The sequence below is a fragment of the Haliaeetus leucocephalus genome, unplaced genomic scaffold, assembly GCF_000737465.1.
Source record: "Haliaeetus leucocephalus isolate CR32 unplaced genomic scaffold, Haliaeetus_leucocephalus-4.0 Scaffold21, whole genome shotgun sequence".
NCBI classification, from domain to species: Eukaryota; Metazoa; Chordata; class Aves; order Accipitriformes; family Accipitridae; genus Haliaeetus; species Haliaeetus leucocephalus.
The window spans coordinates 2,743,723-2,757,979 of NW_010972457.1; the positions used below are offsets into that span (position 1 = coordinate 2,743,723).

Sequence of the window (14,257 nt, forward strand, 5' to 3'; positions counted from 1 at the left end):
GGGGGGGGTGAAGAGGCGATCGCTCCCTCTACACGTAAGTTGCCACTTGCTGTGGTAAAAGCCAAAACCCAGCAGCGTAGGTGTTGTTTGGGGATTATTTTTTTTTAAGCTGAAAACAAAAATGCTATTTCCTCAAAAATAGACTGAGAATGCCCGTGGCCCAGCCGTCTTTGAAAAACATTCACCAAACACATCAGGACCAACTAACTTCAACACGCTACTCGTTGCTTTCTCTGATTGCTGCCGTACTTGAAGTTCCCCTGGCTTACTTTAAAAATATGTTAATCTGCAAACATTTACAGAAGGCGGCCATTCCCCAGTGGCAATATATAAAGTTTAAATTGTTTAAGTAAATATATGCACAGAAATTGCAAATAATAAACTTTTCAATTAAGTGAAAACTAAAAAAGAAACACAAACAAACAAACAAACAAACCAACCCAAACCACCAAATACCCTGGGTTTGGTTTAGGCCTTGAGCTTAAAAAATCCAAACAACAAAAATATGCCGCCCAAAAACCAAAACCAAACCAACCAAACAAAAAACACAAAGAAAAGGAAATTTAACTTGCCATAGAAAATATAATGCAATTTATGCATGATCCTTTCTCCCCAACCAATAACTGCCACTTGTAACTAAGCCTTTAAAAAATAAATTACTGTAAAGCTTTAACTGCATTGTAAAATCACAAATTTTACTTTCTTCTAAAATGTGCTCATGTAAATAATGATAACTCAGATTCTGGAGTTGTTCAATGTGAGTTGAAAACCTTGTCATGGAAAATATGCAGCTGATATTTAGAAAGGTTTTCCTGTAATTAACTCCCCCTTGAGGATTTTAAGTTAGCAGCAGTAAAATTACCAACAGTATACTAATATACACCACATGCACTGTTACTCAGTGGCCTACCAGCATTCTCTTGAAGATCAAAAAAAAGTAAAAGAGAACAAAACCATCCCAGGGATAAAGTCAAGGATAATAAATTCTTTTTTGTTTTGGTTTTTTTTTTTTTGGTAATACAGGCAAACTGTATGTGTTGTTTCAAAAACCCCATCTGCATTATACATACCTGCCATTTTTCCTTCCTCTACTACAATCTATTTGTGTTATACTGAAAATGCTATTTCAAACTAGCCTTCTACCTACTCTTATTTAAGACTGAATTGAGAGCCAAGATCAAAGCTTAATACTTTTATAGTTAGCACAACTTGTCCAAAATACTAGTGTGTCCTTCAGTCTTTCTTCTCATCTACCAGCAAGAAAAAATAAAATCAGTACAGCAACTTCCACGCCAAAGATGGCTGGATAACAGAAATACACACCGCCTACCTCATCTTTGTCACTTACTCAGATTTTCTTTCTTTCTTTCCCCAACTAAAGATATTATACTCATTCAAAAACATACATCTTATGTAACTGCCTTTTTCAATAAAAGATTTTAGTCCATTTTTGTAAATTTTTGTCATCCCTTTGCATATGATGTTAGTTACCCACATTTCCTGACATGCATGAAACGTGTGTACGCACAGGCACAGGAAGATGCAGAGCCTGTCTACACATCTGCAGATACTAGCTACTGGAAGGCAATAAGACATCACACTCTGAACTAGAATCTGCTTCTTCTCTACTGACTTGAATAAAGCACTACACCTGCAACCAACACACACACTCACATGAGTATCTGTATAGAGCTGAATATATTCCAGGTGGATTCACCTATTTTCTGTATATAAACGCACTTACATAAGTGGGCCACAGTCTAGTTCTCTTTCTATATTTACTGATTAGAGATACATAGGATGGAACATGACATCATGTGACATATTCAGTTCCCATGTATGCGCATAGGTATATTACACTGGATTTCATATTTCAGGTCCCAAACCCTGCTCTGTCATCTGCTAACCCAAACTGCTCTCTGCCAGGCCTGCCTATTTTTGGCATGACTGGAGCTTCTGGCTCCAATCCTGCAGATGTAAGCACACATTCACATACACCTTCTCAAGATGAAGATCTCAAAGCGTGGCCTGTGTATTGCACAGGACATAACAGCCTGCTGGCAGAGTATTTCTCTAGCACAGCAATTTCATTATTATAATTCTTCAGTGTAATTCCATGCAATCCTTCCCAAACTGCTCTGTAAGACCCAGTTCCTTCAAGTAGCTTTTTGCAAACAGATCTCTGCATCTGCAGAGAGTCTTATTTATTCCAGTTAAATCTCTGCAACACTTGGGTGTAAAAATAATAATTTAGTTTTCGTTGCTGAACAAGCTTAAGGCATTCATAGAACGACAGATTATTTTAAATTGTTTGTCTACAACTTAACCTTACATGCGAAATACAATTTTTAAAAGCCATTTGAAAAATAAAGTATCGGAAAGCATGATACAGAAGACACTTACTATTACTTTTTTTTTTTTAATGTCTGGTAAATATATGGGGAAAAGCAATTCAGGGAAAAGATGCATTAAAACCCCCTTACTATCTATTTTTTTAAAAAGGGCTCCCAGAAGCCTCCTCTAGTCTTCCTATTTGTTTAAAAAGATAACAATGGAAAACACAACCACTTTCACATCAGATTTTTTAAATATTATTTTTAAGACTTCTTTTTCATTGCCAGAGTTGAGGCAAAGAAAACCGACCAGTCGATTGCAATACTGTAGGTGACCAGCTGCTAGTCCTTTGCAGTCACAAAGCTCTGAACTCTACCTATTGCCTTGATGGAAATGCTACAGACTGTTTTAATCCCCCTCTCCCCAAGTTTTTAACAAATGTCAATAAAAAAAAAAACAAATCACTTGTTAAAAAGCTTGATAAGGTATTTTCTAGTAGCTAAAGATTCTCTCACAAAATATTGCATTTGGGGATCAATCTAAAAATACCACCAGGTTTAAAGTACTCAGTTTTTGCACTTTCACACCTATATAAGTATTTTGGTTTCATATCTAAACAATGGGTGAAAGGGAGAACAGAAAAGAGTTAACTCTTTCCATCCCAAACTTTTTCTACCTTCACCTCTTTTTCCTTCCCCCACTATACACTACTAGACTGACTTTTATAAATAGCCATTTTGGAAGGACTTCCCCCTCCGCCCCCTTTGAAAAATTACCTAAAGCCTTTTTTTCCCAAGCAAGTTAATGTGAACTAGGGAATGGCAATTAAATTGTCAGAATTAAAAAATTTGTTTTTAACTAGAAGGTAGCCAGAAGTATAGTCATGGGGCTGGTATTGATTGTCTGAACAGAGAACATTAGTCTTCAGGTATTTATTCTGCCACCTCTGCACCAGAGGTTCTCCTTCAAATCAAATCAATCCCTGGAAAAGATTGGTTCTTGCTACTAAGACACATAACTAGGCTGCAACAGAGCTGATTGTTGTTGTTGTTGTTCTCCTAGGTTTTACTGAACAATATCTAGGCTTCCGATTGTTTCTGAGTAATTTTCACAGTTGCAAACTGTGATCTTTCCTAGACCGTGAGCTTTCTGGGGTGGAAAATATATCTGGTTTTATTTGAAAGACACCGAGCAGTTGATAATGTGCATCTACTAAGGAAAAGTGTGCTAAAATCCATGCTTTCAAGCATGGTTACTGCAATAGCACTTTTCCATTATTTATGCATTATTTTCCCCTGTCTCCCTTTTGGCAAAATCCCTTATGCCCAATTTCAGGTTTTGGTTTTGCTCTGTTTTGTTTTGACAAAAGCTTAAATAGGCAGTAGGGAACCTTTTATTCATTATTTAAAAATGCTTTTGCTTCAGAGACATGTAAAATTAATTGAAATAGAATAATTAATGATAAATTATTGATAAGAAATCATAAAATACCAGGGCAAATGTTCTGCAAATTCTAAGGATATCTACATCATGAAAACAGGGTCTGAAAGTCTGGCTCCAAAAATCTGAAAATAATGGAATTTTCTAACCTGAAATTGGTTAATATTAAAAGTTTATAGATCAAGTGACCACTCCAGTTGACCTTTCTGACAACTGTACCTTCTGAGATTTAAAAAAACAAACCAAAACAATGAGAAAACCCCACCACCACACCAAAAAAAACCCAACCCCAAAACAAAACCATAAAAACATCCAACAACCTTTGTATTCCTATACATTATATACAGTTACCAGTTGAACTTGAATTTGTACTTTGGCCATCTGTCTTACAACTTGCCAGTGGATGGTCTGGGAACAAGACAGTTGCATACGTACGCACACTCAGTTACACCAATACTAATTATATATATTTTCAAAAATCACATTAAACAATTACTTAAGGTAAACTAGAATATTCACTGGATAAAGAAACAGAATGACAACAGATAACAAATGAAGTATGCAATTAAAGTCAGAATAAAACACCACCAAGAAATTAGATATAATAGGAACCTGATAAGGATGTCAAATTCTGAACAGAAAGGTGAACAGAAAACAATTAGCTCTATTTAAATTACCAGGGTTAGCTACCAGCTTTGCCTATTAGCTACCTATGAAATACGGCTACTTTTATTCACTCTTCTTTTGTATTGACAAAAATTATACTCCTGTCAATTACAAACTGAGTATGAGCCATAGCCCTTGAAATATAGCATGGATTAGTGAAAATATCCCATTACTATGAAAGATGAATAATTGTATTAGTGTATGTTTACTTATGGAAGAATTAGTTACACAAATATAGATAGGAACTCTAAATATCTTGCAGTAAAAATAAAGATATTTTTCATTATTTTGATAAACAATATAAAGATTAAATATGAAAATATGAGTAGAATACATGAAAGAGTGACAAGATCTATTTAATTTAAAGTACACATAATATTAAAGGAGGGCAGTTGTTGTTTATCCATGGAGCATTAAACAGAAAGAAACCTTGTGCCCTTAAAGTCCACGGCATAGAAACACCACACAGTATTAAGAACAACAAGCCTCAAAGCAAAAAATAGGTTAATTAATTCTACATCTTGTTCCTCTTTCTATAGTCAAAGATGTAGGGCTCTACGAACATTGCTTTCAGATCACTTTATTGACTATTCTCCGTACGGTCATTTATTTTAGAGGACTGATGTCACATTTGGCATTATATCAGCTGACATATTGTAGACATTTTCTTCCAGAAATGGCTCTTTAAGGCTGAGTGCAAGAGGTTAAGATGCCTGACGGAAACTAACTTTACGACACTGATGTTCTTCTATATTCATACAACAGTCTTAATAATTTTAAATTACCATGAAGTTTATGCCTACACATATAATATGTGTGTGTGTATGCATATATGTATACAGTAATTCACAGAGTAAAAAAGAAAAAAAAAAGACCTAAATTTAAATTATTCTATTCTATGACATGTACCTTCAAGGTGAAGGGTACACAGCTTTAATTATAAACAAATTATTTTTAAATACAAGAAAGATTTTTCTACCTTATCAATGTATCTTCATTAGATCGCGAAGACATGAAATTCTAGACTAAACCCCAAAGTTCACCCCTAGCTTTGGGTGATTTTTTTGTTTGTTTATCTTTTTTGTTTATTATAGAATTCTCAAAATGATTATAGTATTGGTTTTGTAAATACATCCCTCTAGAACAGACACAGCAGCATGTAGAGGAGTGATCCCTGACAATAAAATGGGGGAAAAAAAATTTAAAAATTGCAATCTTCTTTTTTAAAATCACCAGGTAGAAATTATCATTACCATTTGCTGCTTGAACAATACTTTACATTTCAGCATTTGTTACTATTTCTTCCATATCAAATTCTTGCAGAAAAACTTGATTACTTAAACATAAGCAAAGGTCTGAATACGGTTTAGCTTCAGAAGTGTTATTTTTCTTTTAATGTATCTGTAACGATAGGCAGATATGTGCTAAGGCTAACGGAGATAATTGTTGTGGATTTCTGAACAGGAAAGATCTTCTTCTGAAGTTACTGAAGTATAAATAGGTAATTTACCGCAAGAAAGTGTGTCCAGGGATTAATGGCAAAATTGCATCCACTTTTCTTCTGCTTAGCGAGAACTGTATTTGTAATCATCGTATGCAAAGTACGCACAACATGCCAGGCCAGCTCAACTAAGATGTAATGAAGAGGCTTAACAAATACCCACATTGCTTGTATGAAGTAACGGTCAGTTTATCTTTGTATTGAACATGTCTAAAATGCAATGACAAAAGCCTTTGGCATTTGGGACCATTTTCTAGCGTCTCATAGGAATGAAGGTCTAGTCTTTACTGCCACGTACTGTAACCTGCTGCTATTGGCAAGAAGCAGATTTTACACTGACCATGTTCTCCGGCTGCTTTTAGTGTCGCTTCAGGATGTGTCGATCCAAGGGGGTTACGCACAAATCGTCGCCGGCGCCGCAAGTCATCTTCCCAGTAGTCAAGGCGCCAGAACTCACGAGGACGACTACAATGAAACAGAGGAGCCACATATGTTAGCAATTATCAAACAGCATGGTAGCACTGAATTTCTGCATAAAGCTCTCCTTGTTTGCGCTGCTTTTGCTTTTTTTTTGCTTTTTTTTTTTTAACCTCCCCCCTTTCTGCAATCTTTTACTTAGGTATGTCCTTGAAAATAACAATATCACCTTCCAGTCTAAGGAACTCCTTTCCCTTTTTTCTTGGAAGGTGAAATGAGCACTAAATACATCATTTTGAAATGAATTGCTGACAGTGTGATCAGTTTCCCCACACTCTAGTGGCATGTGCTCCGATTTCAGCCTCATTTCAGCCTCAGCAGGGCACCTTTCTCAGTGACTGCATTTATAAACCAGAATAGGGAAAAGGCTATTATAAATATGGTATAGCATTACCTATATTAATCAAAGTCTGTCCCCCTTCATTTTTCTTCCTAATTTGTGCCTTTTTGCACAAGGTCAGTAAATCATACCATGAATTCTTGGTCCAGAAAGTGTTAACTTTAATGAATACCTCAGTTACATGGTTATGTATGTGATAATAAAATATTACTCTGTTTAGATGTGCAGGAATTTAATTAAAATAATCTCTTAAAATATTCATTACATTTAGCCCCTGAGGCTTAGAACAACACAAGAAAATGCATTTCTTTTCCATTTACTGTTTTTAAATAAACCATTCCAGGAGAGTGAAACAGCAATCTATTTTCGAGCAAATCAGATTGGATTTCTGGTTTATGTAGTTGTGTTTTTACATTTAATTAAAAACTACATGTTCTGATGTGTAATAATTGCTATATTGAAGGGATACTTTTAAAAAATTACATCTAGAAAAGGTTATATCAAATTCATTGTTTTCCATTGTATGCTCCAAATATACGTAGATCTTTTTAATATGGTCATATATAAGTGCCAGTTACTATCTTGTTAGATGATCATGAATGAATGCCACTGTAAAACAGTATTTTAGCCCAGAGAATGTACAAAAAATGCCAATTTCAGGTATAGCAAATAAACAAACAGAACATGTCTGAAGCATAGAATAGCCATGCTAGCCCGAAAACCTGTATGCCAATATTAAAAAACACCGATTTTGTTTGTTAACATAGCTAGTATTAAAACAAGTGATGTAAATGCATATATATTCCATTTCTGGTCCAGGAGCTAATAGAAAGTATACCTGTCAACACTGACAAATGAATAGCCATAACTAATTTACAGATCACCATATTAAAAATACTTGGTATCTACATTCTTAGTTTTGAGGTCTAAAGGCAGAAATTAGTTTTATTTAAAGTAAAACAAGGTTTCAAACATGGTAACAAAAGCCAGAATAATTTGCATAACTCTACTCTCAAACAGAATTTGTAGACATTAAAAATAGTGACTGAAAATAATCTTATAAAAAAGATGACATTCTGCATCTCCCTTCATTAAAATTCTATGCCTTTTTCTAACACCAAAGAAAAGGCAGTGCTGTTCTTCATCTTCCTGATTTCTTACTTTCAGAAAAATACTGAAGTATTGGATTCAAATGCCCCAGTATCTTATTTTCACACTTTGAGTGTGTTACAATCATGCTGAAATGTGAATGCTTTGATTATAGAATCCAATGATTTTGGAATAATTAACCAAAGAAAAATTATAAAACACAGAAAGATATGGGTTTATTCAAAGGTCGATTAATAACTTAAAATTCTCCATTAGTGATTATAGAAAAAAGGCAGAACACAGCTGGCTATGTGCATGCCTTTGATAGTCGTAGAGCATGGATAGGCACTTCATCATTCTGCCTTCCTACATTTATCTGTTAAAATTATTATCAAATATCAGCCAGGATGCAGTCGTGAATCACAGACTGCTCCTCGTCTTCAGGGGAATGATACAATGAGGGTCTATTCATCAGTATGGCAATCGGCACAAGTAATTAGTTCCCTAGACTGAGATCTCCTACAAAGCTTATTTCAGTCGGCACCACAAACATATGACAATGAAAAGCTAATGGAAGCCGCTAAAATTTGTTAACCTCTTCTGCCATCAATCCTTCTGGTATTCTGTGCTACAGTATTATGCAAAGATGGTAAATTATTAATTTGTCATTCATCTATCTTTCTACAGTTTTGATAGAATTAAGTGATGCCATTCTTCTGGATAGCAATTACAATTATACTACATTACAAAACTATGCTAAAATTATTAGAAAAATATGTAACAATGATCAGGCACAAAGAATTACCCTGAAACATAAAAGTAGGGGACTAAAGATACATTATTTTCAGTTCGGCATACGAAATTTGCATAGTATTCCATCTCCTTCACCAGTGCGCTGATTCTTCACAAAGAACAACGTATTAACTATCAGAACGTGTATTGGGGTATTTATAACTATTGGCAGCCACTGTATTATGAGGTAAAAAAAAAAAAAAATCTACTCTCTACACATAGAAAAACATCCAACAAAAACCTGCACAGCCAAAAATAAACACCTGTGTTGTCTAATTCTTACAAGTGAGCCATTTTTGAGAGCAGCTGCTGGGACAAATGCATACTAGTACCAGTGTAAGCCAGCATACTATATAGCTACTCTAGAACAACCAGCTTACTAGTAACATCAATTAACCACTGCAGTCCCATCCCCAAGAGGCAATGCTGGACCATGCAGACTTTGTACCTCTCCAGCCAGGGGGAGACAGACATCCATATTGCTCTGATTTGGGCAGAATTGACTGCTGACAAACTGAAAGATTATGCAGCAAAGAGCCGAGTAAGCAGATTTTGGGAACAGTATAGTGCCATCGACAACAGGAGACATTTGACAACAGAAGTTTCCGGCCCTACAATAAAGGCTGCCATATGGACTAAAGGTGCGATATGGACTGGATCAATGAACATAAGTACTCAATTAGTGTAAGTGCAAGAGCAACATTTCTCAGGGGATTGGGGATTTATGAATTATAAATCACATGATTTGCATGGATTTGTCAGGGCCCCCTCTAACATGATACACAGTAATTAGTGGTTCCTTAGTAACAATATTGACTGAATAGAAACAAAGCTTTGATATTAAATTTTTTATTCAAATAGCATAACCATTGTATTGCTTTATTTTTCAAACAGTTCCCCAAATTACCAGGCTATGTACTCAGAATTGAGAGAAAACCTTCCTCTCAATTCCCATGTAATTAACTAGATTGTTACAATTGTACAGAGATTAGGTGAAATACAGAATGACCAATATAACTGGTATTGTCAGGACTTTGACCGCATCATGCAAAAGAAAAAGTCACTTCACTGTGGTCACTGGGAAAAAGCTTAAATGCTCACATATCTCCATTCCAAGACCAAGAAACCTCTATTTCCTACCACTTTCAAAGATTAACACAATTGGAAACAAAACATACCAACTTGTGTACTAGTTTTATTATGGTGTTATAGCAAAAGAATTTCAGGCGTGGGAATTACCTATTGGTCCTCATACCCTATAGGAGATTTAAATGGAATCTAAGTGGTACAACCAGAGAACGACGAGAGGATCATTGCAATTGCTGAAGAATTACTTCTTGTAATGCCTTATCCACTGTGTATTTCAAGATACTCTGCTACCTCTATGACCACAGAAAAGAAGCAGTCAGCACACTAGTGGGGATAGAAAAGGGACTGTGCGAGGTGGGGAAGAGGAAAGAAAATGTAAACCTACAAAAGCAATGGTTTGAGAGGTCTTAGGGCTGTACTTGGGCCACTGGTTAATTGAGAATGGATTTTAGCATACCACAGAAGCCACCATTTGGATCCTGAGTCTAGTGAAGTACTAAATAAATAAACACAGCACAGAAAAGAAAAACAAAGAAAAGGAAAGGCAGGCAAAAGCAGCACAGCATTATAGAAATTGTCTGCAGAGACAGAGGCTGACTAGAGCTCTAAATGACCTCTTCTATCTAGAAGGCTATCTAGCCTTAAAGGCAAGAAAACCCACTCACACAAAAGACAATTGCAACAAACTTAAAAGCAGATGGAAACTAGAGTGTGTATGCCCTTGAAAAAATGTGTTATTATGAAGACTCAGACCAGCACAGTCTGCTATTACAGTCCTTGCGCAGTCTACTATTTAAAGAAAAACAGTTCTTGCTCTGCTGTATGGCAATTATGTACATTCAACACAGATATGAAACACTAATCAATGTGAATTTTGTACTGCTAGAAATGACTGCACTGACATGGCTGGAAGCAGAGGCTGTTCCCAGGCCATGGAACGAGAACATCATGATCGTGACATAAGCATAATATCTCATTCACATGCCCTAAACCTATGTGAAGACACCACAATAAATTTCCAGATTACATACTCCTCATTGGAACTCTAACTTGTGGAGTTAAGCAGGTAAGTCAATCTCCAGACCTCATCAATCCTTGGTCTCTCTGCTAAGACTATCAGCAAGGCAATCAATCAGTAATGGCAATTTCTAAGGTGTAAATGCTCAAACGCAGAGACCTAGGCTAAATTAATTTCATAGACAACCAAACACAGAGCAGCAACACCACTTATTCATCAGTAACAATGGTATAGATTTGAAAGGAAACCTGGAAGAAGGCAGCTCTGCAATTTCTCCATCACCGACTGCAAGCCCACCACAACTTCTGGTCTTACTTTATTCAGCACTTTGGTTGCAATGGCTCATCAAATGCACAATATCAGGTGCTACTTCTAAATTACACAAAAGAGCGACCATAGAACACAAATAGTGACTCCCAATTTTAAAGAAAAAACACACTTTATTATTTTAATGCTGTTCAAGAACATGTCTTGCTCTACATCTAGGTAACTTTTGCTTCCATGTAAAATATTTCAAGAACTCAAGCCAGACATCTGCTACAAGATACCCATTTTTCTCCAAAAACAAAAGAAGCAATAAGCATTCGCATTTGATTGTCAATCCAAATATAAAAGTGTTGAAGTGCTAGAAAGCACTACAGAAATCTTGATGGAGTACTGCTAGCAGACTGCAGGGCATCATGTAATGTAAGAGACTGCTTTATCTTGCAAATTGAAATCCATTGCATTTTCATGCAGCTGGATGTCCAGAATATTAACTAAAATCTCGCATATTTTGCACATAATAATAAAATGCAAGGTATGTTCCACTAACTGACTTGATAAAACGCAATTTCAGAAAGCAAGTAAAACATTTTCTGAAATCCTTCAACATTCTTGTAATGAGCTTTCACAAACTGTGATCTAAAAAACAAGTTACACCAGAGCACATTAATACAACTAGCTACATGTCTGTAAGTACTAATCTAAAAAATGTTTTGTGTACATCCAGATGTGTTATTGATTTGTAATATGATAAAAAATATCTAACACATAGAAAACATTGAGCTTAATGATGGTAAAGCAAACACTGAAGATGTAACTTGACAAGCAAGTTTTCAGCAGCAGTACCAAGTTCAGCATTTCATGCAGACATCCCACACACAATTGTGTTGCCATGTTGTAAACCTAAATCAGAGTACCGATGCAGTAGGGAAAATGACTGTTTTTCAGTAAATCAGGTTCCAGATCTGATTCCCAACTTTGCCTGTATTACCAAAGCACACAGGAAAAGGTTTGATTAATATTAAGTCAAAGTTGCTGCTAAAATATTACTTGGCAAGCTACACTCTATCTCAATGTGTGTATTTCACAGCACTTCTCTGATAATGTATCTACTTCAGAACATTAAAGATTAATTAACTCCTGGTAACTGCATTGAGATCTTTGGAAATGTTACCTACATTACCTGTATTTTCTTTAATGGCAAAACCAGTTAATGATCTTCTACTCCGTCCCTCCCTCTCTCAGTTGCATTCATGTAAGCATTGGTGTGGCCACACTAAACCGAATCACAGTAACAATCTGGGCTTACTAAGGTTCAATGTTTTTATTCTGTTTTACATCAGTAACCTGTTTACACTGCAGTCTCACCAGCAACTATGTAACTAAAAATGAGGGAAAGAAATGTGCAGGTGAGGAGAAGGGAGGAAAGGATGCGGAAGAACATCTTTGGTATCAAAAAAAGACACATCATGTAATCATATTCTAGTATTAGCGGAGTCTGTGCCTTCTCATGTTATCTTCATTTTCCCCACCCATAGACATTCATATTCCATAGTTTCAGAATTCAGACTTCCACAAATGGAAATAATTGGGAGCCCTTAAGCAAAAAACATCATGCACAGGCAGGCTCAATCTCTGCCGCAGTCATTGCTATACTAACAGGAACTGGTCATAACAAAGGCCCAAGGCCGCTGAGTACAACTTCTTTGGCATAATACCAATTATGCAGAACATTAATGCAATCCATTAAATTAGCATAGTCTGTTTGCTGCTTCTAACCCTTCTTCAAGAAAACATTTGTCTTTGTCTTAGCAGAAGATTTTTTCCCAAAAGGACTTTTGTCTTTATCTATGCTTCAATTTTATCAAAAGTTGGGGGGGAGGAGTTTCTTTTGTTTCCAGAAGAGAAAGTAGTGCCATTTTTCTTTACATCTTTCAGAGGAAATAGATGTGAAAAGCAGGGTATGAACTTCAGGCACAACATCTACATGGATTTAGCATAAAACTGTCACTCTGAGGACCTTTGCACGGGTGTAGGGGACCCTTGTACAGTTTAAACCTAAGGTACTTCCAGTGTAAAGGAAAAAAATGGGAACGTCAGTAATAGAAGTGTGTCTTAACAAGCTGTTTCCCCATATAAGCAAGACAGTTACAAACAGCAAAAATCTGTAATTCCTAGATTTGCATTTTAGAAATGGGTAGAAATACTGTGTGTATGCTGTTATACAGTAAATAGTTAGGATATTATCTCTTTGTCTCAACCACCTATTACATAATGCAGATACAATTCCCCACCCAGGCCTCCCAATCTCTGTGTTTTGATTCATATCAAAAATCCATTCCCATCTAACCAGCATGCAAAATAAAACTAGAGGAACAATGACAATTTCAGGTATCACAGAGACTCTTTTCTGCATTGACAAGCTTTGAATTCCTCATTTAAAAAGCAATCCAGAAAAAACGTTGACTATAAATGTTTCAGTCTTCCTCTACGCATTACAAGGCACCATGTCGGGGTAAAGACAAGCCTACCTTTAAGGTGTTGCTGTCCTAGATTATGGTGTTATTAACCTCCAGTTTAAAAACAGTTCTGTTTATGTATGCCCTTCTTTGATCTTTATTAACCCCTTGGTGGCTAACCACAGCCCCAGCTTTTTTGGAGGCAGCATTCTTTGAAGTGCTGGCATTCCAGTGCACACTGATACTTCAAAGAGGGCTCACTTAAATATATGGTACAGTACTAATCATGTATTCTGCAACAACTATCTTATCTTAGACTGATCTTATTTTGATAAATCTAAAATAAAGCTGCACTTTAAAAGATGTCACCTTAAGACACAGTTCAATTCTTGTTGCATTTCCATCAAGATTAATTATAAATTAACTGAAACGAAAACTACTCCACTTCTCTATCAGAAGTTAACGTGAAAACTTTCTTCTGGCTTTGAGCAAAATTAGTTCAGACATGATGCAGACATGGAAGAATGAACATATAGCAAATTCGCAACCGGATGCTTTGGCTTAGTTGCTCATAAATCTTTCCAGATCTCACACATCCTACACCTAATTGCAGTCAACAACTTTTGTTTTTCAAAATAACTACAGTTCATACAGATCCCATAAACTGCTATTCATATTGAAAATAACAAAACCTACCATAATATACAAAAAATAGGTACACTGCATCTCACTGGAGTTTTTTTGCTGTTTGTCTGATAATGCAGAAATTTAGTCTGCAGTACTTCGTC

General features: G+C 35.9%; 1 protein-coding gene across 1 annotated transcript in view; it reads right to left on the bottom strand.

Moving 5' to 3' along the window:
- The window catches only part of LRBA (LPS-responsive vesicle trafficking, beach and anchor containing), a 431,397-nt gene that overhangs the window by 198,338 nt on the left and 218,802 nt on the right, over positions 1–14,257 (bottom strand). The window contains exon 38 of the mRNA XM_010576372.1: positions 6,282–6,406. Within this exon, the coding sequence (XP_010574674.1) occupies positions 6,282–6,406 (125 nt within the window). The remainder of the gene's footprint in view (positions 1–6,281; positions 6,407–14,257) is intronic.